Here is a 26,033-nt window from a genome sequence, read left to right as displayed (position 1 = left end):
TTTCCTATCAGTGCCAATTATTCTTCTGGGGTTCATGCTATTTGATCAGCTGTCATCGTTTCTTGACTGTTCAGTTCTCAGGAAAGAGCTTAGTGCTACAACACTTAACCTTGTATGTTGAGGAAGAAAAAGACCAAGCTAAGCAAAAGAAAATATGGCCAAGTGCATCCACATTGTAATTTAGGTTCACATGAATGTATCTTAGGGAATGAAGAAGCTCCAAGGAGTTGTACTTTGACTTCTATTAAATCTGATAAGCAGAAGTGTAGACTTGATGGTTAAGAGTGTGAGATCTGAATGGGAAGTTTAAATTTGAACATGAGTATCTTCGCTTTGGGAAACTGTAATATGACAAAAAACCAAGGATCCTTATCCCTATAGCCCCAAGTTGTACTGGTAAACTAAGTTTTAATGGAGTTTTGTTACTGTAAATTCCTATGAAAGAAGGTTTTACATATAATTACTTGGATTATATGAAATGTATCACCTTTTAACTAGTGGATCAGTTTTTGCTTGGAAATGTGGCTAGAATAGTATGGAATAAACATTGCTAACCAGCAACTACATCAGTATCAAGTAAATGGTCTGAACACAGTCCCAGCATTAAAAGAATGTTTTGGCATGAGCACATCTGAGAAACAGTAAAATCTGCCAGATGATTCAGAGGTCATGGTCACCTTTTATGGACTTCATGAATGAATGGGGTGTCTAATCTGGAGCCAGCCATTCTCTTTAAGATAACTCTTATTTAACCATATCTGTTCCACATAATATATTTCTGATAAGATCTTGGAGGAGGAGCATGTCTCATGGCTTAAGTGCCACTCAGTGCTTAACACCCACTTAGGGTGGCTGTCACACCCGAGTGCCTCCTCCTCCTCCAACTGGCTTGCCTGCCTGTCCAGCGGCCAGCTAGTTGCCTTCCCTCCCCCACCCCTGACCACCCCTCCTCCTTCTACTTCCCTCATCAGCAGGGGCAGCTCTCACACAGAAGGGATCTGCAGCCTCCAAGGCTCGGAGGCTGCAGATCCCTCCTGTGTGATAGCTGCCCCTGCCGATGAATAACAGCTGCCTGCAGCCTTTCTAGGTCCTGGGAGGAGGGGGGAGGTCATTTGCAGAGTTCTTCCACCCCCACCCCCAATCTAGCACCTGTTGTATTCCTGAATGCAATGGGCTTGGCCCCTAGTATCAGTAATAAATAAGCAGATTTAATACTTTCCGACTATGATTTTCTTACTATGAAACAGTATAAAAATAATTTGGCATCACCTACAGCATTCTCATAGATCTATTAGGTACCAGATTATGACTTGCAGCTAAAATCAGGTGAGAATTCAGTTTAGCAGTGACTTGAGGACTGGGGAGGTGGGCAAGTAAGAGTGGGAGGATTGCTGAGGGGAAAAGTGACAGAGATTATAGTTTAAAGAAGTCATTCCTTGCTCAGTTGAAAAGTGAGATGCTCTAAAGAGTGGAGTGATCCTTGGTTTGTTTAGAGAAGAATTTTGGGTGCTTGGTAGTGTATCCCAATCTTCTGAAACCGGAGGAGTCAGTTAAACTTATACTGGAGTATCTAGCAAATACTGAGATCAAAGCCTCTCAACTCATAGATTCCAAGACTTTGTGAAAAGTTTGAAACTTTTATTTGCTGGAAACGTATTAACTGGAGTTTATATATTTACTAAATTATAACTGATTCACCTCAGACATTTTATTCCTAATTCCACCTGATCTTTTCCCCTCTACACTGAATAAAATACTTCATTCTTGAACTTTTAAAGGCCTCTTGTGTACTATAAGTTAAGGAGGTAATCTTGTCTCTGGCCTCCAGTACCTGAGTTGAGCTAGCATCAAAATATAATAATGTCACAGAGTGAGACAGCTATAAACCTTCAAATAAAAAGAAAATAGTTAAGGGACTGTTCAGTCAAAAAGAGAAAGAAGGGGAAACCGAAGGAAAATCTTACATGTGAAATAGAGAGGAAGAGATGGTTTTTTGTACACCACATTTTTCTACTCTAAGGAGTCTCAAAGCAGCTTACAATTACCTACCCTTCCACTGTCCACACAAGACACTATGTGAGGTAGGTGAGGCTGACAGAGCTCTGAAAGAACTGTGACTGACTCAAGGCCACTCAGCTGGCTGCATGTGGAGGAGCAGGGAATCAAACCCAATTCTCTAGATTAGAGTCCGCTGCTCTTCACCACGGCACCAAGCCGGCTCTTGAAGAGGGCAAGATCGCCATACATGTTTAACTGAATATAGCGGAACTATGTCTGATAAATATTACCTTAGGTGACTGCGCTTAGGTGGCAAATCCGTCCTCAGCACAGACAGCCAACACAGCATTTTAGGTAGAGAGTGGACCTGATGGTATCGATGTTGCTGAAGCAGTGTACTGAGCAATAGGATGCAGGTTGCCTCCTTTAAAGGGGCCGTTGCTGCCTCCAGGATTTCCTAAAGATCTGGGAGTGGAGCATTTGGAGGGCAGAATTCAGAGGAAAAAACAGAGCTCAACAGGCATAGGATGCCGTTGAGTGTATCCTCTGAAGCTGCCATTTTTTCTAGGAAGACTGTGTCCTAGAGATCACTTATGTTTCCATGAGAAATCCAGGCCCCACCAGGATGCCACATTTTTGCCTGTTTGGTCCCAGAAACATTACTGAGCAGTGTTGTGACAGAGGGCTCTTCATTTTAGCCCAGTCTTAGATATGACCCCTAGGTCTGAAATAGACATTGCACTGTCTGATCTCCCAATCTTGTTACTTGTGCAGTAAATAAAAAAAAAAACCCTGTATCACTCCACATTTCCCAGTATCAAAATATATTGGGTATAGCATAGTTTTATGCACCTATTCTTTGCATAAGCTGTGAAAGAATACATATGGGAGCTTTAACTGAGTGATGAAAGTGACTTTACCTGCTTTGAAAGGAAGCCTAAAATGCAGCGCAGCCTCTCCGTTTTTACCTGTCCTCCCATCCTATCAACTTGACAAGCACAGCCATGCTTGCTGGTGTCTTTCTGAAAATGTTACTGTGAGATTCTTGCCTTAGTTTACTTTCATGCCCCACATAATGTTTATGTTGCAAACACTGAATATTTGTTTATAGAATCATAGAGTTGGAAGGGGCCATACAGGCCATCTAGTCCAATCCCCTGCTCAACGCAGGATCAGCCCTAAGCATCCTAAAGCATCCAAGAAAAGTGTGTATCCAACTTTTGTTTGAATACTGCCGGTGAGGGGGAGCTCACCACCTCCTTAGGCAGCCTATTCCACTGCTGAACTACTCTGACTGTGAATTTTCCCCCCCTGATATCTAGCCTATATTGTTGTACTTGTAGTTTAAACCCATTACTGAGTGTCCTCACCTCTGCAGCCAACGGAAACAGCATCCTGCCCTCCTCCAAGTGACACCCTTTCAAATACTTAAAGAGGGCTATCATGTCCCCTCTCAACCTCCTTTTCTCCAGGCTGAACATTCCCAAGTCCCTCAACCTATCTTCATAGGGCTTGGTCCCTTGGCCCCAGATCATGCTCGTCTCTCTCCTCTGTATCCTTTCAATTTTATCTACATCCTTCTTGAAGTGAGGCCTCCACTTTCTGTTATATACCCAACAGAAAACTTTCAAATAGAATTTACAAATATAGTCAAGAAGAGCAAGAAGTCAGTAGATTCACTTCATTCCCCACCCCTTTCCCAACACTGAGGCGTAGGCCTAAACCTATAAACCAGTTACCCTGCAAGTAGAATGCATTTTCCCAAATGTTCCTGTAACAATATGAAGCTATGCACTATCTCAGCGGGATTCTTACTGCTGCTTCATTATTGTCTGCCCCACTATGAAAAACTAAGGGAGAAACAGTTTTCTGTTGGGCCTTGCTTATCTTCCTTCTCACTGGTCTTATTTTATTCTTGAGAATATATTAATAGGACAACTTGGAGTGCATCTGCTAGAACACTTAAATGCTCATCTTTAGAGTTGTGTATAGCACTGCAGAATACAGCCTCCACATTCAGATATTTAATGTCCAACTCAATACGACAATGAGAACCATCAACAGATGTATTCACCCCATTCTGATCTATTGGCTACCTACTTTATGCCACACTGCTCCCCCACACCTCCAAAGGCAAGAGTCTCTTCTTCATGAATATAGAAAGATAATTCAAAACAACGAGCTGCCCATCTACAAACATATGGCTAAAGCGGGCCTAGCTAGACAAAAGCCCTGACACCTGGCAATAAAACCTGCACAAATCCTACAATCACAAAAGTTTGATCTAGGGAATAAATGGCTGCAAACATGGATGAAATAAGTTCCACCCAATATCCATAATCTGATCTACGCTAACGACGCCTGCAGGATTTGATTTGCCACATACAGTATGGAAGACAGCTAACAGAATATGAACAGGCTTTGGCAGTTGTGCAGACCTCTTGTTTAAACGGGGCAAAACACCAGGTCGTGAATGTGACTTTGGTGCAGCCCGCCAATCTGGAGAGTATCATGCTTTCCAGGGAGATGTGATGGAGCTGCAATTGAGTAGATTGAAATTTTAGATATTAGTGTTAGCGGATTGGTCTGAATAACTCTTGTATCTCCTTGGTTTACATATTTTATAGTATTATCTACGCTTCCTGTGTATATCTCTGTCATACAATAAATAAATAACTTATTGGTACACTTCCTGATGGCAGCTTTCCCAGCAAACATAGTACCATAGCAGGAGGCTGAACACAAAGCACCTCCAAAAGGAAGTGTGATCCATCATGGGGTTTTGGCTACAGAAGATATTTTGATGCTATTATCACAGTGCCATCCATAGGCGTTCTATTCATCCATTATGATTTATAGTGATCAAATGAGGATCAGCACAGTTCACATGTATAGTCTGCATCTCAGTATTAAAAACTGCTTAAGTGACCTCAGGGCATGAAGATGCTTTCCAGTAGAAAAAATATTTTGCTTTGTGAAATTCTGTGATAATTCCAACATCATTGATGGGTGAGACTGAGATACTGGTTTGCTCAGGAATATCCCATGAATCAGTAAGTGTGTTTTGGGTTCAGGCTCATTAATTTCCACAAGTCTATACTAATTTTGCACCAGAGTGTTTTCCTCCCAGAATATACCAAATAATTGTGCCCCGTTTGTTTCTCTGTGGCTTACAATGCCATTTGCTTTAGCCCTGTATTAAAATCCATACCCAGTGGAGACATTAACCATGCCTCTGCAGATTTAGGTCAATACATATTAAATGACTTTATGCTAAATCAGTATGGCCCATTTTAATATTATATGAAAAGACTGGACCTTGCTAATGTGTTCGATTTTGCTTTGGTGATGGTGATGGACATTAATTCTCGAAACTATTTTCACTGATCTCTGCTTTTGTATATGGCAGCTTTTCATAGCCATGATAATTGGGTATCTGAAAGCACACAGGAAGTGTACTAGCCATGCAGATTAGCAAAAGAATGAAATATTGCATGCAGAACACATAGTCTCTGTGTGGCACATTAACTGTAGGGCTCTAATCTAGGTTTTAAAAAAACCTACAACATCAAGTCATAGCTAACTTATGGTGATCGTAGGAACCCCAGACTTTCTTGTTGCTCTCTCATCCAACTAGTCAGCAGGGATGGCTCTGCTTAGCTTCCAAGAGCTGAGGAGACTGGGCTAGCCTGAGCTATCCTGGGCAGGAAAGTCTCAGTCTAAGTGTGGGTAATTAGATGCAGGTTACTTTTTGAGTCTGCTTAAGAATACTTGTCTGCTTAAGGCATCAGGAGATCCACACAGTACAGAGGGGTTTGGGTAAGCACTGTAACATGAATGCAGGTATCAAGGAAGTGCTAAAAATTACAGAGAGGGGGGCTAGCTCCCTACCTTCCAGATGAACCCATTAGTTACTGCTTTCAGGAACCTATAAGAACCTATAATTGTAAAGGTGAGGCTTGTGAATTATTGGGAGTCCTCTCCCACTCCATAATTTAAGCACTTTGCCAATGTGGATCTGTTATACCTATGGGAGATTCCTTCTGTATTGAACTTTCTTTGACGGATTGGGGTGCATTAGCCTAGTCAGGAAGATGTCTAAAATGTCTCTTTGTCATTTAGTTTCCTTTGGAAATAAACTGTAGCAAGGGAGTTTAGTTGAAAATTGGATTAGATTTGAAGTGTCTGCCTCTTATTCACCTTAGAAGAGATGCTAGCATTCTCCAAATGTGCTTAAAGAGTTCATTTGTGCAGTGGCCCTGAGAAAGACACACCTGAATTTTTACATCATGTCTACAGAATAAAATGGATTTAGAGTTTCTTTCGCTTATTATTTAGAGTTTCAATCCCAGTTCTTAGCATTAAAGAACCAGTCCAAAGAATAGTGATAGAGAATGGTGATAGAGATCTTCTAAGATCCAGAAGGCTATAAAAATAAAACAAAAAGACCACCTTGAGTACTGGGATGCAGGAAATTACACAAGGCCATTGTGTCAGGAATAAAAGTGCAAGGAGGTAGCAGTGGATTCTAGAAGAAAAAAAGACTTTCTGTAGAACAGTATGCAGAGTAGGTTAATACAGTTAATACAGGTAGGTTTTGCATGGCGCCAGAACAGAGTATCTGAAATAAATAAATAATGACACCAATTGTGAAATCCTGTGCAGAATTAAATCTAAATTCATTGATTTTACTAGGTCAAGACTGCAGTAACTCTGCACAGGATTGCACTGCAAATAAAGGAAAGGTAGTTTGAAGGTCATTTTAATTAGGTCTTGGGTGATACTGAAGAGTACTGAATGGAGTATTAAGACTGGGGATTTCAAGGTTAATGAGATTACATTATGGCTAATAAATGATACTCATGTAGAAAATTTAACTATTATTTGACTTGGGTGTATTTAAGAAAAAATATTAAGACGAGAATCTGCTAGAATCCTACTGATCTTTTGGATGCCTACTCAAGTTCCAAATCAAGAGGTCCTAAGCATGGAGCTCACCTCCATTTCAGGTGCCTCATGGCCACTGTGGAATAACCATCGTTTGTTTTCTCTTCTCGACACCAGACGGACTTTCTGGCATTGTTCAGAAGAGACAAGTTTTTACTGCACTTCAATGATTATAATGAATGCAAACTTTTAAATGATTTAATTGATAGGCATAACTACCCATCTATTCTTAACCTTTTCAGTATGTTTTTACATTTCCAGAGAAGTTAATTTCAGTTTAAACTTTAGATCAGAATTTGCTGTCATACCTTACTTAATGAAACTTAGTACAACTCAGAACCTCAGATGCTGAAAAGACATAGCATGGTGTAAATAACACAGATGAACTGGTTCCCTCTTCTCTATGCCAAATCTGATGAAATGGAAGTGAAAAGATGGTTTTCCCTTTTGGAGCAGGCTTATATCCAAGCCTAGCAGGTAATTTCACATTTCAGAGTGAAGCTGATATAGCATTCCTCCTAGCAATAAGAGCCACAGACAACTGGATCTGACAGTGCTCAGCTGAAATCATTTCAGTGCATATCTAGTCTAGATCTTCTATAATAAATATAGGACTTCCCCCTCCCCCCAATGCATTTTTGGCTCAAGGGTTTTATGGTAAAACAGAAATATGAGAAAAAATATCCAGAAGACCAGCGTTCTGGAAAATGACCCAGCCAAAATCTTTATAAGAATTGTAACAAAAAATATATATAATAAAAAACCCAGCATGTTCCTGTTGTTAGGGTTTCTAAAATCTATTTCTTTAAGGGTTGTTCTTTTAAAAATAAAGGATTACATTTTTCTTATTGTCCTTTAAATCCATTTTGACAAAAGACCTTCAAATACAAATCACGGGGGGATGGGGAGAATGTTTTTTAAGGCATGGATACATTATTCCATATAATTATTTTAACAAAATAAAAGCTGAAAGCTTTCTGAGTCTGCGCTTGCTATAAAATGGAGATAATTCTAAACTAGAAAATATTCTTTTAAACTGAATTGTTTGATGAATAAGTTTTTCGTTTTACTTACTATGGTTTGTCTGTACATTCTTTTGTTATAAAACAAGTGGTGAAAAGGTTTAAAGAATAAGCAAATGATGCCTCTTTATTTAAAGGCTAAAATTCTTAAGCAACTTTATTAAGCAGTATGAACATGTTGGTTTTGTAACAAAAAATTCTGATTGTAAATACTGCATGCATTGTTTAAAATTGCAGTGAGAATAATTGCCCCATCTTAAGGTATATTGTTGTTTTTGTATTATAGTATCCTAGAAAGAATTTTAATGTTCAAAATACATCAGGTCATTTGCTAAAAAAACAAGACACTTCTTTAGGTATGTTGTTCCTGTTGGGGGTAGCATGGTTCCCTGGTTTTTAGAAGTTTATTATAAAGGAAATAGTCTACGTATCAGGTTTCCAGATTTGTACTCTTACTGTTGTATCTGTCAAAGTTATCTTTGACTCATAAACACGTGCGGGAAAATTTTCTTGGTCTATACTGTGTTATTGGACTATAATTCTATTCTATTCTTATTTCAGTGTCCCATATTAATATTGTTATTATTTATTAACCTTATATCCTGCCACTTTCCAAAGACTCGCAGCAGCTTACGCATAAAACCCACTCTAAAATCACCACATAAAACCCCATTATACCCAGGGCTCTTGGCCCCATATAGCCACAAAAATCGCTCGAGCAGACCTCCCTAGAGGTGGAGGGTGTAGATGTAATCAACTGAGCCTGAGGAGGGGCCATGAGATCCCTAGCACTAGCCCTGACTTCAACCAAAGATCTGGTGGAAGAGCTCCATTCTGCAGGTGGAACTGTGATAGCTCCGTCAGGGCCCTCAGCTCTCCCAGGATCTCATTCCACCAGGTTGGGGCCAGGACTGAAAAAGCCCTGCTTCTGGTCAAGGCCAGGCATGCTTCCTTAGGGCCAAGGACCTTCAAGAGATTTGCACCCAAAGTATTCTGCAGGGGGCATAAGCAAGCAAGTGTTCCTTCAGATAGGCAGGGTTCAAGCCACAATGGCCTTGAAGGTCAAAACCAAAACCTTAAACTTGATCCAGGTCAGAATTGGTAACCAGTGCAGCTGCCTCAGCACCAGCCAGATATGAGTCCTCCAAGGTGTATTTGTGAAGACCCTAGCAGCTGCATTCTGTACCAGCTGGAGTTTCTGGGTCAAGGACAAGGGCAGGTCAGTGTACAGCGAGTTACAGAAATACAAACTAGAGGTGACCATTGCATGAATCATAGTGGGCAAGCAGTCTGGGGTTATATCTCCCTAAGCCATTGCCACTTACAGGAAGAACAGATGAAAACACAACCTTGCAAGGAAGCAGTTACAGGATTCTGATGCTTAGACAGACACCATGCTGTAAACTGCTGCCAGTTGACATTCATACGACTTTCTCCTACTAGGTCTTCTAGAATTCAGTAAGACTTCATTCACTCCACTAGAAAAATATCAGATCCCTGTCCCACTCTTCCGTGCTGTTAATTGGAGTCTCTGAGAGTTGTGGTGAAAGACTCCTGCCAGGAGAGACTCATGTCAGGAGAGGTGGCTCCAGGCAAAGGTTCTGCTACCTGCCCTGGGACATCTGCAGAAGGGTTGAAAACGAAATCTGCAGAGGCCAGAATGGGTCAGGATCAACTCTGACTCCTCCTTCCTGGCCTTTTCCTACACTCTGACCATCAGAGGGAGTAGAGGAAATGCATAAAATAGCATCCCCTCCCAATGAATTTGAAATGCATCCCCAAATGAGCCTTCTCCTCTGCTAAAGCAGGAGCAATAACTCCGGGTTTTGGCATTGACCTGAGTATCAAATAAGTCTACCTCCAGTGTTCCCCACGCTGCAAAAATGTCCTGCAGGTATTTCTTGGATAGCACCCACTCATGAGTGACTACCATGTGCCTGCTGAGCACATCTACCTGAGTGTTGACCTACCCAGGGATATGCACTGAATAGTAAAACCTATTTTTATCAGTATCTCCCTCCTGATACATTTATCTGGACCCTGGGCCCCCTTGTTGACGTAAAACATGGTGGCCATGTTGTCTTTCTGAAGGAGAATATTGCAGCCTTTTACCATATCTGTAAAACAGGTAAGGGCATAATTCATGGCTCTTAGCTCCAAAAGATTTATGTGGCACTGCCTTTCGTGTCAAACCAAACCCCTTGGGCCTACTGGCTCAAGCAAAGCACTCCCCACCCATGCAAAGAAGCATCAGCCGTGAGGGTAACATCATGCTTCTGTATCGCAAACCGTGTCCCTTGGGAAAGGTTCTCCCTATTATTCCACCATTGCAGTGATCATATCATTGTCCTGAGAATGGAGAATTTATGCCATTTTGGGTGAGACTGAGTTCTGTATATGGAGAGAAACCACAACTGGAGCAGCCACATTTGTAATCGGGTGAAGGGTAACACTGAAGTAGTCAATGCCATTAAACCCAGGAGTTTGAGAATCTTCTGTACTGATTGAAACCTGTTATTAGAGCGCTCTGTTATTACCATTCTTCTCAATTCTCTCTATGAGAAGCAGCCCTTTAGCTTGCAGAGAATTGAGACAGACCCCTACAAATTGAGCTCTCTGAGAAGGCTGTAATTTGGATTTTTTCCAATTGACCAACTACCCCAACTGGGAACAAATCCTCAGGGTCAGAGTAGTCTGGTCCTTAAGAGATTCTTCATACTCACCAATCATCTAAGTAAGGGAACACATTATACCCCAAAAGTCTCAGGTGAGCTAGTACTGGGGATCTAATACCACAATGTTTTTTAGCCACTATAAGCATCTGAGAAAACCTGCAGCAGGATGAGATGTATCAAGTTCCTCAATAGCTCCCTTCTCAACTAAAGCCATCAAAGCTTCAAAAAGTTTTGGGGAGAGATTCTGCTCTTCTGTACAGACAGGGGAACAGGGAGGTTTCTCCTCAAACTCCAGCCTGAAACCGTTCTGAACAATTTCCAGGACCCACTGATCTGACATGACCTTCTGCCAAAAACTGATATAACTTGTCAAATAGTCTCCAAACTGAGGCAATCCCTCCAAACTGCCACAGGTAATCCCTCTAGTCAGAAACCTCCCTTCTGATTTTGGGAAAGATCTTTCAGAGAAGCAGGAGCTAAAGAACCAGCCTGGGAACGACTGGAGCTCTTTCTAGAATAACCTTGCTGAAAATAAGGTTTGGATTGTGGATACCGGCTAGAGTAAGGATTGCTGAACTTATTCTCCTGCTGATAAGAGTGCCACTGGTATCTCTGAAAGTAATGGTGCTTAGATTGAAATGGAGCCAGTTGAGTGGTAAGTGACTTTGCAGTCTGTTTCTTTTTTAAAGTAAACAAAGTCTCAACAGTCATGGAGGAAAACAACATCGACCCCTCAACCGGAAGGTCTTCAATCTTGCATTTCATCTTGAAGGGCAAGGCTGTGGTGTGCAACCAAGAATGACACCGAAGGACCATAGCACTTGGCCATGGACCGTAAAGCAGTATCAACTGCATATGTGCTGGCTTGAATTTGCTGTTTTGACAGTCCTGCCGCTTCTACCTGAAACAGCCTGGGATTTCTTATCATCTGGCAGGAGCTCTATGAATGGAACCATTCTCTCCCACAAGAAGAGTTAATATCCAGCCAATACAGTCTGATAATTTGCAATTTTGAATTCTAACGCAGCAGGAGAGTATAGCTTCCTGCCTAGTCCTGTTTACCCTTGGGCTGCATCTGTTCCACCACCAGCAAAGATGGGGGGTAGGTGAGTGGAAAAGAAGTTGAAGGGTTATGGACCTTATAGAAATGTTCAGCCTTCTTGGAAGTTGGGTGGACTGATGTTGGTCTCTGCCAAAGTTCCACTTACAACTTCTGCAACCCTCCCAGTACAGGAAGATCAATCAGTCCTGGGGAGTCAAAATAAAGTCAACTTAAGATCTTATTGTTCATCTTGTGCTCAGTATCAATCTCTATTTTGAGGGATTTGGCCATTTGCACCATTTGTTCCCCATACACCCTCAAGTCCTCTGCAGAGGAGGCTGAAGACTAATCAGCACTTGTATCAGAAGCATCAGAGTCCAGTGCATCCATTACCCTTCCCAGTTGCGTTGGACCTGTAGGATCCCAGAAATGAGCAGGGAAGCTAACTTACTTGCAAGTAACACTCTACATCTCAGTGCTTGGAACCCTGCTTCTCCCATGGATCTGGGTAATCTTGCTGCTCAGGATATGGGTGGAGTGGCAAATATCGGTGGTGCTCCATCTCAGCCTGGGAAGTTGGCTGGTGAAGGGGGGATATTAGCTGCAAGCTCCCCCTTAGACACTGAGGACACAGGTGACCTGTGGAACCACACATAGTTGGACACAGGTGACCTGTGCAGCGGCATCTCTGAAGGTCTTTTGGGAAACTGCTGAGTCAGTTCCAGAATGTTGCTAGGCGCTAGCAACAGAAGGTTTGGATTTCTCCTTCCCTTTTGCCGTCTTTCCAGGTATTTCAGAAGACGCTCGTTTGACATGAGGAAATTTTGAAGCTGCCCAGATCTGAGTAGATGTCAAACCCGGTGGCAGAGCTGACAGTGTCGAATCCGATGGTTTCTCAGTTGAGGCTCTTGATGAAGCCACTTTGGACTGAGGTTCAGATGCCTGTAAGCCTTTACAGAGCTTGCAAGCCTGATTCCCTTTAGCTTTTGAGATAAATTTCTGGCAGATTTTGCACGCAGGAATTGAATGTTCTTCAAAGGTCGTGTTCGTCAGTCTGAGGCAACTTTGCATGACACTTGGTGTACTTTGTGAACAAGGCTTTCTGAGCCATGACACTGAATAATGAAGATGAGACACGGACTAGGAAGACATCCAACTCCTTTGATGGCAAAAGAGGAACTGGTGAGGGTGCTGCGATGCGGGGCGCATCTCCGTAGGAGGAGTCATAAATTAGTTGGCACACAGCACCCTCTAGAGCCTTTACTAAGGAAGAATTTCTCTGAGGCAGGCTTGCTTATGCGTAGTCCCCAGGTGTTCTTGCACAGAAGATTGATGATGAACCAAAGCTTCCTCCAAGTATGTCAGGAGCTGGTCCACCGCGGTCCTTTCAACTAACATACCAAGGAACAGAAGATACAAAACTGGGCTCCAGTGATATATTCTCTGGGCATGTCATTAAACTTTGTTCTTTATCAGTTATTAGGAAGTCTGTTGACCAACATTCATGAATGTTTAACAGTAGAGGACGAGCCAGGGCCATGGAAGAATATGTATTTGCAGGAAATGTGATTGTTGGACTACAGGAAACAAAAAGGCATGTGCTGTTAAAAAACAATAGCGGGTTCTTGGATATTGTAGGCACCAAGAGGCCAGTGCTACAGCACAGACATGTCAGCCCCATCAGGTGTGAGAGACAGGATTGTAATTGTGGAAGCAAGCACAGATGAGATGATTACATTTTCTCAGCCAGTTTTTAAACTCCTTGGATCTAATTGATGATGGCAGACCCTATGCTTTGTGGAAGAATTAAGGCTCGTTGGACTGTAGAGGAGGGTTAAGGGTCAAGGTTTGTGACCTTGCCTGATTTCTAATTTATGGCATGAATTCCTAGCTGACATATCTTTTTTAGGGTCTATAGGAAGCTTTACTATGTTGCTGCTGAAGCAGAGCTATCAGCAGAAAATGCTTCAGGCTTCTAACATATTTCTTTTGCTGCATTCCCAGCCCCTCCTCTGTAGGCCGGCCAATGCCCCATTTCTTCCCTGATTCACAGCATTAGTAACTGCGTCCATGATAGGTTCGGGTTGGAATGCTATAGCCAGCTTTCATAGTTGGATTGATAGAACTGCTGCTTTGCTGGCTGTCCTTTGGGGAGTAGAAAGCTAGTACAGCAACTTTGCCCTGCTTTAACTAAAACACTGATCTCACATTACAACACATGCTGGTTAGTGTATATAGTGCCTAGGACCTTTTCATTCCCCAGATCCTGACACACTGAAGTGCTGGGCAGAAATCTGAGTGCACATATTTGAGCCAGGGTTATTTGGATCTCTGTAAATCAGCAACATTGTATGAAACCTTAGGACACACAGTGGACTGTTCTGTTCAGTTTCATTTCATCCAAACTCAGCAGATGATTTAACTGGCGCTAGTCTGCAAAATATTACTGACCCCTTTCCATTACCTTCCTTGTGACTTTTGATATTTATAGTTCATGGATGGATTTCTGGCATTGTGTTTAGTTTGCACATATAGCAAATATCTCAGGCATATTTCAGGATAGAAAAAGATTTTAAGAGAAAAGGATTGCGGTTTATACAATTCTGCCACTAAAGTATTAATTTATTTACTATATAGTATCTCACTAAGACTCAAGGTGAATTAGGCAGTGTAAAGCAATACAATCAAAATGACATGAGACATCTAGTAGACCATAGAGGATTACAAAAATTAGGAATAAGGCAAAAATAAGTAGTATCTGACATAAAATTATAAACAGTGCAAAAGTGGAATTACAAAAGTAGAAAACAATGTGGAGTTTTAAACAATGGAACAGATTCCCTTTGTAAGAGTGCTTTCCTGAATCATTCTGTTTAGTACCATATACTTCTGTGGAATGACAGAAGTGAGGGGTGGGACTTTCTCACTGCCTCAGGTGGGCCATTCCATGGGTTGCAGGCCACAACAGAAACTGTATGTGTACCCAATGGGACAATGGTACCTTCAGAAGGCATAGCTCAGATGAGTGTTTTGGTGGAACACAGCAGGAGAGGCAGTCCTGTAGATATTAAGGCCCAAGGTCATAAAGAATGTGATAACCAGTACCTTGAATTTAACTCAGTTACTGATAAGGAGTGACTGCAGAATGGGCATAGTATTTATACTCTGTAGTAGCTGAGCAGCAGCCTTCTTTATCCATTAGAGTTTATTTCAAGGGCAAACTGATGTAGAGGGCATCACAAATACTCTAGTCTTGAGGTCATTGTGGCATGGATCTATATGGTCAAATCAGCTGAATCAAGGCAGGGATCCATCTTCTGGACTAAATGAAGGCAGAAGGCGGCATTTCTTTTTTGCAGCTGCCTTAACTTGCTTCTTGAGCAGCTGGGTCAACAAGGGTCAGCTGAATCCTATAGAATGTGGGAAGCATGGTGTCCTTCAGTATCTCAGCCTTCCCAGCCAACATTATCTCTCTTTTGTCAAGATACAGAAATACAGAGTTTGTATTTCAGGATACAGAAATATAGAGCTTGGTGTCATCAGCATATTGATGACAGCCAAATCCATTAACACGAATGATTTCTCCTAAGGACTTTACATAGAGATGATGATGATTTATTTGATACTAGCTTCAAAGCCCATTCCTAACAACGGGCCTTGAAAGGGTCCCCTCCCCTGTCTCATGGCCAGGCAGCTTAAGGTGGCTTTGGGCAGCAGCTTGCAGCCAGATCAAGGGGGGGGGGCTGGGCAGCTTGTTAGCAGGGCCAGGACAGAGCTCCTTAGCAGGCAGGCAGCAGGCCCTTGTCAGCAGGCCCTGCTTAGCAGGCCAAGAGGCCCTTGTTAGCAAGCCCTCCACCATGACCCTCTGCCCAGGGCCCTCTCCCCTTACCTACTGCAGGCTCCAGGCACTGAGGCGTCTGAGAGCAAAGAGGCTAGAGTCCAGGGACAGAGGGCTGAAGCTGCAGCTGCTGGAGCTGCAAAGGCAGGGCCAATCAGGACGAAGCTGGCTGCACCCTGAATGGCCCTATTTCAAATTAGACAGCCGGACAGGTCCCACCCTCTAGGCCAGTGGTTTCCAACCTTTTTATCACCGGGGACCGGTCAACACTTGACAATTTTACTGAGGCTCGGCGGGGGGGGGGGGTAGTCTTTTGCCGAGGGATGTCGCCGTTGCCTGAACCCCTGCTCCACATGCTTTCCCACTGGTGCCCCTGACTTCTCGCCACCCGCTGGGGGGTGCTGCCAGCAGCAGCTGCACAGTGCCATGCCAAGGGTGAGCCCCAGCCATGGCGGCTGCTGGAGAGCACCAAAGGTGAGCCAACGGCAGAATAGCAGGGCAGCCCCCGAGGCAGCAGCTGGGGAGGAGGACGAGGAGGAGCCGCGGCCTGGTACCGACTGATTCACGGACCGGTACTGGTCCCCGGACCGGGGGTTGGGGACCACTGCTCTAGGCTGTTTCACAAATATATAGAGGAATAACAATGGATAAGGTTATATACCACCATCCCATATGGATCAGGACAGTGTACATCAATAAAACATAATATATAATAGGTCTACTTAGAGTGAGTTACAGGAGTCTAGCCTAGAGGTGACAGTTGCTAGGTGTTCCGTGGCCAGGTAGGGTGATAGTAGCTTAGCTTGGCGAAGATGGAGCTACTCTCATGACCTGTGCCTCCATTGTAAAGGAGGCATCCAGAATCACCCCCAAATTCCTGGCTTTGTGAACAGCTTTGAGCTGAACATCATCCAGGAAGGATAAGCACACTTCCTCGCTTGGCCCTTTTCTACTCAGCCACATGACTTCTGTCTTCAAAGGGTTGAGTTTCAGGTGACTTTGCTTGATCCATCTTGCCACTGCTTCTAGGCAGCTGGAAAATGTGGGGGACAGGCCCAAGTCTGGTGGATATGTATAGGCAAAATCCTACACTGATGACTACTGGTCTCTAGCAGCAACTGCCTAGAATTATTTAAAACAGTCCAAAGCACATTCCACGATACCTAATTCTTCCTCCAAACATTTTAACAAGATGATAAGGTCCACTATATCAAAAGCTGTTGACAAAACCGATAGGTACAACAACAACAAAAAATGGCCCAAGTCTATGTTTAGATGGATATTATCAACTAAAGTCAGGAGTACCATCCTGTAGCTGGGCCTGAAGCTATACTGGAAAGGGTCCAAAGCATATGAATCATCCAGGAAGACCTGAAGTTGTTTTGCAGCCATTCTCTCACTTGCCTTGTACAGAAACAGCAGATTAAACAGTGGGTGATAAGTGGCCACATCCTTTCCCTTTAGCTGTGGTTTTTTTACATTATGGACAATCACATCTTTCAGTGGCCAAGGGAACATGCCATAAGTCAGTGATTAATTTATGATGGACATCAAGGACTCATTAATGTGGTCCTTACATGTTTCCAGCAACCTGGATGAACAAGGATCCAGAGAACAACTATAGCAGCCAAAGAGGCAGCAAAATCTTTAGTTGGGCCAGGCAAGATGGCTTCAGCATGATGTTGAATCCCCCCAGAGCAGTCTAGATATTCCTAACACTCCCACATTTACCAGCTCCTAGTGAAAGTTGGATGATGAAAAAATCAGACAAGAGAATAATAGAATTATTTGAATGGTGTTGGAGAAGGCTTCTGTGGGTCCCATGGATAGCAAAAGTCACAAACAAGAAAATACTACAGCACATGAAGTCTGATACATATCATTGGTAGGCAAAATCACAAAACTCCAGCTTACTTACTTTGGCCATATCCCATGATCCAACTCAATGGAGAATGCAATTAAGCTAGAATCAGTCAGGGCAAAAAGGAAATCAGGCCGACAAAGGGTGTGTTGGTTGGGCGCGATTGGGATGGACACCGGCCAGAGCATTGTGTGGCTGAGGGAGGCAGTGCAGGATCATGGCAACAGCTGCGCCATGGGATCGCAAAGAGTTGGACACAACTGAATCGTTCACAACAATTCTTATTACAGTAGTATATTTATAAAACATCCTAGGCCATTTAAAAGCTGCTGTCAGAATAACTAATACATCATCCTTCTAGCCACAATTCAGTCAAAGTAGTCCAGGGGCAAATGAGTGATGAGCAACACTAAAACTGTCCATAAGGTATCATCCTGGTCCATTCATAGTGCAGTGCTGCTCGTAGGTTCTGGGTGTAAGACTGTGCTCTCTCACTCTCTTTTTCTTTCTGTCCCTCTCTGGTAAAGTTCCTTCCTAGCTGCAGTGTAAAATCTTTGGACCCAAGGCTGCAAGCCCCAGGAAAAGAGCCCTTTGGCTCATGTTGGGATGTCCTCATGAGCATCTCACAGTATCATCTTAGTTGTCTTGTGTTTTTGTTGATGCCATTTTATAAATGTTGACAACATCTAGGAATGTGATGCATATTGGGGCCAAAAAAGAATCCCAACTTTACAGCTGTAATGAGGATTCTAACTTGGCAGTGGCTATCCAAGAAAAATAGATTGTATTCATGGTGGAAAGCCCCATGAAAAGTTCAGCTCATTGTATAGCTCCAGTGAGAAAAGTCCAATTCCATACTAGGAATTATTTGAAAAGCAATTGAAAGTAAAGCAGCCAGAATCATAATAAGACCATAATATAAATCTGTGGTTCAGCTGCATTTGGAATGCTGTGCAAATCTCAGCAGCAGTATGATAGAACTGAATAAAAGGACAACCAAATCAAACAAGGGGTTAAAGCATCATCCCTGTGAAGAAAGGGGGCTGAAGCACTCAAAAGCTTCTTATGTTACTCAAAGGATGGCATGATTGGGGTTTATAATGTTTATGAATTATTCCGAGAAGGAGAGTTTTTCTCTTCCATTATACTGTAATTCAGGGTCACCCCATTAAGTTGATTGGCATTCCCTTCAGGACAGACTTACAAAAGTAATTCTTCACGTAATTGATAGGTAACACAAAATTCATTACCATATGACGTGATGCTTACTGGCTTCTATAGTTTTAAAAACCAATTCCTGCAAAATCAATTTATCAAAAGCTATTAGCGACAATAGCTCCACGGAATGCTCCCAGTTCAGAGGCCATGCACTTTTGAATATCAGATGCTAGCGCCAAAAAGTAGGGCAGATCTTTTGTATTAGTGCCCTCTGTGCATGCTTCCTGGGGATGTTTGGTTGGTTCCCAGCGTTGGAAACCTGATGCTGAACTGGATAAACTCAAGGTCTTATATATAAGCCTCTTTTAAATATTCAGTAACATAAACTTGTAAAGAATATGTATTAAAAACATTACTGATTCTTTTTCTGTTTCTTCCTGCTCTCAGCTGAGCGTCCTCTCCTTCCTACTTCTGCAATTACAGCTTCCTTTTTTCTTGCACCCACCAGTCATTTTACTACCATTATCTCTTCCTTGCATTTGAGCTATCTGATGAGAAATTTTATTTCCCATCATTGAACTTTGCTACTGTCTATTACTCATTGTTGGGAGGAAGTATGGGTTTACCTGTAGATTTTTTTAAAATCCTCTTTGATCTTGGGCTCTGTGCTAATTTTCAGCCTTTCCACACAAACTAATGAGAGACAATCACAATTCCCTTTGAATCAGCTTGCGCTAGAAAAAAATTATTTTGAGATTAGTTCCTGCCTTCAAAGTTAAATGACCTAGATACGAATTGAAAAGCCATTTGGAGTTCACCTTTCCTCTTGCATAGTGCCTTGTCATTCTTTGCCCTTGTTATACAGTCAATGCAGTTAGGCTTGCAGCCACGGTAAATCCCATCATAAACTCTGCTTTATGAGCCTCGGCTGTATAATGTTCGGGTAGCCCAGAATCCCTTTGGCTGAGTTCCCTTGTGGCATCAGGTGGTGTTTGCGTCCCCCTGTACATGTTAGCTTCTGGTCGGCTTCATGCTGGGAGACGGGATGGCTGGCTGTTGTTTTGCAGGGATGTATTGCTTATGGGATTGTTGTGCTGAATATCAAAGGGGTGTCAGCAGATATTTATTACTTTAAGCTGTCTCAGCTGTTCTGCTTCAGCAAATAAACCTACATTCAAAATGAATGAGGGGCGCTGCTTGCCTTGTATGCCATGATGTGTGCAAATGTGATTATTGCTTCAGAGGCAACAGAGGAAGGCAGGAATTGTTGCAAAAAGATTTTTTTTTTCTTTGCAAGCAGATTTCTAAAAGGTACAGTAGAGCAAAGGCAGTTGACCTGGCTCTTTCCTACCTCTACTGGAAAACTCCGCTGGTTTAGTATAACGTTTACTCCCTATATTTTGTTTGCAGTACATAACTGAGAGTTTCTCAACAACACACTCCCATAGTAGAAAGAAGGGAGGCTAGGGGCCTTGAGGTTATAAGGGCCATGTATTTCTGCTGAGCTATCATTGTTTCCAGGGGAGCGAAACACCCAAATCCTTCTCAGGGACATTTCCCATATTAAACACCTAACCTTAGCCTTAGGAAGCTACTGTCTGGGCACATCCCTTCATACACTCCATATGCATGTTTTTTTTTTTAAAGGGGGGGGGGACTTGATGCATCAGGACTTCCAGTGCTGTAACAGGTTCCATTGGTTACACAATCAAATACACAGCCTTTGCTGTGTATTATTCTTGCTTACTGATACAGACCTGTGAACTATTTTAAAAAGTTATCCAGCCCTTATTTTTTCTTTTTGGATAAGGATGTGTCCACACCGTCAGATGTTCGTGTGGTCTGCTGCTGACATTCATGTAGATCATAATCTTTACATGTCATCTCTGAGTTTTCTTTTCCTATATGTAAAAGCTTAGTGAAAAGGTCAATGATTGGTGTGGATGGAGTTGCTAAGCTGTCTCACTTTCTGGCCATTATAGTGCTCTTTCTCCTTTATTATTGGACTCAGTTTACTTCTCCTTCCCTTTCTTAAATGCTGAAGCTTTGCAGCTGTATGCCACCCACCTCCGCTCTGTTTCTTTCTTCAAATCATCAGAACAGAATTAGAAGGGGAGGGGATATTATTGTTTGGATCTAGGCATAGATTTCGCGTTCTGTATCTCTTAACATTTTCTTCTATAATTTTTTTTTGTAGGATGGTATGAACTGGGTCTGCAAAAACGTCAATGCAAAGAAGAAATAAGTCCAGCTGAGTTGCATGGAATCAGAGTGGCTGCCAGAGCCAAATGCACTAGCCGGCTGCTAGTGTCTGACCAAATATTTTTCCATCTGTGCACAGCAACAGCTGTTAGAAATGGGAACAGCAGCTAAGCCCACTGCTTGAATCGGAACTTTACCTATTCTCTAGTACCTATTCTTATTCCCCCTCCCTTTAAATGCACCCTCCTTTTTTGCATAAATAGTATTAAAGGTCTCCATATTTATCTGCCTAGATGCTGAGTTGAAAACAAAAAACAAGCAGATTTGGGTCTTAAAACATACAACACCTCAAGTGGGTACCGTAAAATTGGGATGGTCATAACCTGTGCATGGGAGCCCACATCAGTTTTGAAGTCACTCAGGATGCCCACTTGGCACCATTCAAAGCTCGTCTCATGAACAAATATGTTAGTGCTTTGCTAGCATGTGTGTTTCAATTGTAAAATGGTAAGTGACTTTGTATAATGCTGGCAAGACATCCATGGAGGTACATTGTAGCAAGATGCCTCTCTATGCCTGCCCTTCTTGCCACTACACACGTATGTCGTAATTAAAATTCATTACACTCTGAATATCAAAAGCAGCAAGGCACTGGCATGCTGCAGTTTGCTCAGATCAAATAGTGTCAGGCTGCAATGCAGCTTGGCATCTATGGTTGGCATAAACATTTCCAGAGTTTAGGCTACGTGGGAACAACCAAAAGCCCTTTGGCATTCAGTCTATTTTGCACTGTCTCAGGGAGGACAGAGTTTAGCATCATAGCAACAGTCAGTTTTGGGCTCATGGTTTTAGACTGCCCCTTTCAGGGATGCTTACAGGTAGGTTTTAATTTGGTGTCCTGCAAGTCATACCCAGGCTGTACATACTGTGTAGAGTGTAAAGTTGACAAGACTGCTGCTGATTAGTCCAAATGAGGATGAGTTGTGGGTACCAATCTTCTTGCACTTCTGGTTTGGAACTAAATTGCAAAGCTAGCTGTGCAGGAAGTGACAGCCTGGAAATGTTTGAGAATTATACCCTTCCGGAAGTGTTTGATCCATTTGCGTACTGACTTAGGGGGGAATGTTACCGCTTCAGTACTAAGTGCTGGAGAAGAACGCCCTATCCGTCTGTAAAGTCCTCCATGGAGAATACTTACTTGATGCATGAAGGAAGCATCCTGCCCTTTGAGGAAATAATTGTCTTAGTTTATCATCACTACACCGCAGTCTGACATAAGGAGGCTGCTTCTTGCCTCTAGATCATCAGCTAAGTCCGAGCTCAGAGTAATTTGGTAAGAGCAATCTTGCATGCAGAGTATTCAGCATGCAGCTTGTAAGCAGTCTGTGAGGTTGAAATTGACTAGGCAATTTATTATGCCCTTTCTTGATCTGACTGAGAGAAAGTAAGCTCTCTTTGCTAAACATGAAGCAATATGTGTGCTTTATTAGTTATTTTCAGGTGTTCTTTGATTATATAACCTATATTCACCCACTGCTTTGTGGTATTTGTTTTACTCTAAAGGAAGCAATTGCAAATCTAGCAACAGAGACCATCTGTAATAAACCTTGACTTGGACTCTGCTGTGTTCTTTGTTGGTAACAAGCATTAATGCCTCCTTCCAGATTAGATATTTTAAATCTGTACCCCACCTATTCCAGACTGTTTACTGTGGATGGGATTGAGGAAATTAAACCATAAACATTACAGGAATTACATACAATATAAAAGCACATATTACAATCAAAATCTACCCATTAAAAACCATGCACAAAACAGCTAAAATGTATTTCCACAAACTCACAAAAGGCCACTAAAAGATAGCTTCCTATGTCAGATAGCTAGTGACTTGTAATTAATAATTTATATTTTTCAAAAGATACTCTAAAGATTTGCTTTATATAGGCTACTGCAAATACCATTTTTTGCCCAAATTTAATACAAAGTACCTTTGTATGCTATTCAGACCAGATGTTGGAGTGCCTGCCTGCTCATGGCATAATGTTTGCAACATTCTCCCCTAAAATCTAACAGACATCTGTCAGTCTGTTCAGCTCAGGAAAAAGCATGATTTCTCCATCTTCTGTTTAAAAAAATATCCCCAAACAGCACCCAGATAACAAACTGGAGCTAACTTACCCTGCTGCCTCCTACCATCTGCAACTGTTCTATTTGGGCATGAAAATGGAGTTCTTGTGGACCATAAACAGTGAATGCCAATTGTTGCATTTTTTGCCCTGCCTCTGTCTCTTATATTTTCATGCTTGGGATATTTTTGTGGAAAATGAGATCTTGCTAGCACAAGTGCAACTTGTCAGACTCCACCATGGTTCATCATCAACAAGTCCGAGACTTCTGAGTGAATTAAAGCTTCTAAGAACTACATGATTGGATCCAATGAATGACCCAGAAGCATTCTGCATTTGAATATGGCATGTATCAAATGGATGCTTCACAATCAACATACAAGGAACTGTTGAAGTCTTATCAAACAGAAATGAATGCCTGAGCAGGACAATTACTCATCATCTGATTATCCTATCTAAGTTCTTGATCTGGTCTTCTGTGATTTTATCTAACCTTTAAAAATAATTACTTTTGGTTTTCACAGAACCCCCAAACAATTAGATCCATTCCACACTACAAGTATGTACTTTGGGGGAAAGATTTTTGTTAAATACAGATTCTGCTGACTTAAAGGATGGATAAATTTCTAGCTCTGAGTCCCTGGAACGCAGATACACTGGTAAATGACCATTCATTTTAAAACCAACACACCTTTCCTATTTGGATGTCACCAAGCCATCTTGATATACATTAAGGGCAAACCAGAATGGCTCAAGTACAGTATGAGATACCTGGGTAGTAGTTCATGTAATACATTAGATTGTGAATGGAATGATGGTTCAGATGTGGTTTAATTGTTTTTCCTTTTTATTATATATGGCTGGGTATGCGTTCAAAAAAGGCCTCTCTAAAATGCCAGATGCTCAAATTCTACAAAAGCCATAGCTGCAAACCCATCTCCACTTTCCCATTCTGTCATTTTAGGGAACATCTGGCTTTATGAGCTCTTGGGTTTCTCCTTTTTGAAGTTAACCAAAAGGGGCATGGTGACATTTGATGATATTTAAGCCTCAGTGTCTGGCAAACTTGAATAAAATTTGGTAGAAATGACACATTGTGTGAGTTTAATCATTTCAAAATAACATTATGAGATTGTTGGGCCCAAAGTATTTGGAATCCCACTTGGAGACAATTGCATGAAACACTTGCATAGGAGTCTTTCAGGGTGGTGTGATGAACTGGATGGAGACAGAATATTTGGTCACCTTGAATTCAGCACTATTTCAGTGTTTGTTCCTTAGTTATCTAAGAAGTGGCAAAGCTGGTATTATTAACTTATCTAAGAAGTGGCAAAGCAGTTACGTTTTTATCCCAACCTTCAGGAAGCTCAGGGCAACACACATGCCCACAACTAGGGTTGACAGGTTCTCCCTAGCCACCAGTGGGGGATGGGGGGTAGGGTTGCCAGCTCTTGGTTGGGAAACTCCTGGAGAATAGGGGGTGAAGCCTGGGGAGGACAGGGACCCCAGTTGAGCACAAGGCCATAGAGTTCAGCTTTCCAAGCATCCATTTTCTCCAAGTATATTTCTGTGGTTTGGAGATGAGCTATAATTCCAGGTAACCCCTGGATCCCACTTGGAAGCTGACACTCCTAGTTCACCTCCATTTTCAGAAAAGTTCTTTGAATTAGGTTAGACCACCTTTCCGAGAAACTCCGGAAGTAATGTCAGTAGGCCAAACCTCCCTGCCAAACCCCTGTAAGACTCTTGTCACTAGAAGTGATATAACCTAGACACTCCCACTGGATGTGATACCAAGGCCAGAAACAGCCATGTTTCCTGTGAAAAAGAAGTTGATAAGACACATTTCATGGTACAAAAAGCAAAACATTAATGGCACAACATAACATTCATATTTGGGAAATTCAGAAAAAGGACAGTTTGGTAGACAAGGTTCTCCTTTTTGCCCCAATCAAAATCAGATTCACCCTGATTTTTTTTTGGGGGGGGGGGCTGAGAGAGCCATTTATGGAACACCAGTGTTTAGGTTCAAATCCCCAACCTATCGGAAAATTCACTGAGTGAATTTTCAGAACTTCTTGGAAGCAGGCAGCAGGCAGATATTAGCTATGTTAAAATATAAAGTATCTGTTCTTGCTCATTTGCTCTCCCACCCCCAGTTCTCTTGGTGCATAATGACTGAAGGCTTCCTTGCTTCAGAAAACTGACTCAAAGTACCTGGGCAAACTGGGGCTTGCATACTTCCGTCAAACTAAGCCTTACACTCCTAATTAATGAACTCCCACCCATTCAGGAAACCTTTCCAGGGCTGTCAAGAAACTCCAGGGTTTCATGAAAGCCTACTTGAGAAAGCCTGGGTTAGAACAAAAGAGCATGAAAGTCAGACAGACATCTCAGTAGGACAAACCTGGGTCTCCTCAAGCTTAATGAATTACCTTGGCCAAATACCTCTACAGTGTGACATGATCGGAAGGGATGACATGCATCCCCAGCATCTCCAACTAAAGGATCAGTAGTAGGTGGTGTGAAAGATCCTAAAGAGCTGCTGCCAGGCAGAAAATACTGACACAGATAGACCAGCTGATGGTCTGATTTTGTATAAAGCAAGTTCATGTATTAATCAGCATGATAAAAGTGTTTGAGGACTGCAGAGGCGAAATATATAAAATACTTTGAATAATGCCCTGTGAAAATGAAATTTTAAGTCTGATCCCTTGGCTTGATGTTTTATTTTAAGCACTCAGGCTTGTTAAGAAAAAAAATGGCATGCTACAAATTGCTATAAGCTCTATTATGTTGTGCTTTAATCAAGCAGCTACAAGAATCTGTACAAGAAAACACAGGAAGAGAAGTCATCAGCAGTAAATGGGGCCATAAAACATCAGGACCTCCCTCTTCACATACACACACCCACACACCGCATTGGGCATGATGTCAAATCACTGGAGAAAAATACTGCATGGCTGTACTTAATTCCGAGAGGATGGTTTATCCCCATTGATGGTTTTGAGGCAAATGAGCAAGTTCGTTCACTTCTCATTTTCCTAATGGATTGGATATGAAAAATGCCTTTTTGGCAAACAAATGCCCTGGGAGTAGTTGAACTTGTCACACCATTATTTATTGTTTGCTTCCAGGTTTCTACATTTTCTTTTCCTGTTGCT

At 42.1% G+C, this 26,033-nt stretch overlaps 1 protein-coding gene across 2 annotated transcripts in view; it reads left to right on the top strand.

The window, feature by feature from the left end:
* Positions 1-23,959, top strand: part of ARL3 (ARF like GTPase 3) — a 50,928-nt gene extending 26,969 nt beyond the window's left edge. The window contains exon 6 of one of the 2 annotated variants that reach the window (XM_077349577.1): positions 20,739-23,959. In XM_077349577.1, coding sequence (XP_077205692.1) covers positions 20,739-20,786 — 48 coding nt within the window. In that variant the 3' untranslated portion in view covers positions 20,787-23,959. Of the gene's footprint in view, positions 1-11,331; positions 12,130-20,738 lie in introns of those variants that run through there. The other variant, XM_077349578.1, reaches the window with a different exon arrangement.
* The last annotated feature ends 2,074 nt before the right edge of the window (positions 23,960-26,033 follow it).

Source organism: Paroedura picta, chromosome 8 (genome assembly GCF_049243985.1).
Source record: "Paroedura picta isolate Pp20150507F chromosome 8, Ppicta_v3.0, whole genome shotgun sequence".
Taxonomy (NCBI): Eukaryota; Metazoa; Chordata; class Lepidosauria; order Squamata; family Gekkonidae; genus Paroedura; species Paroedura picta.
Note: the sequence above shows the minus strand (reverse complement) of the source record. Positions and strands in the feature narration are given on the sequence as shown.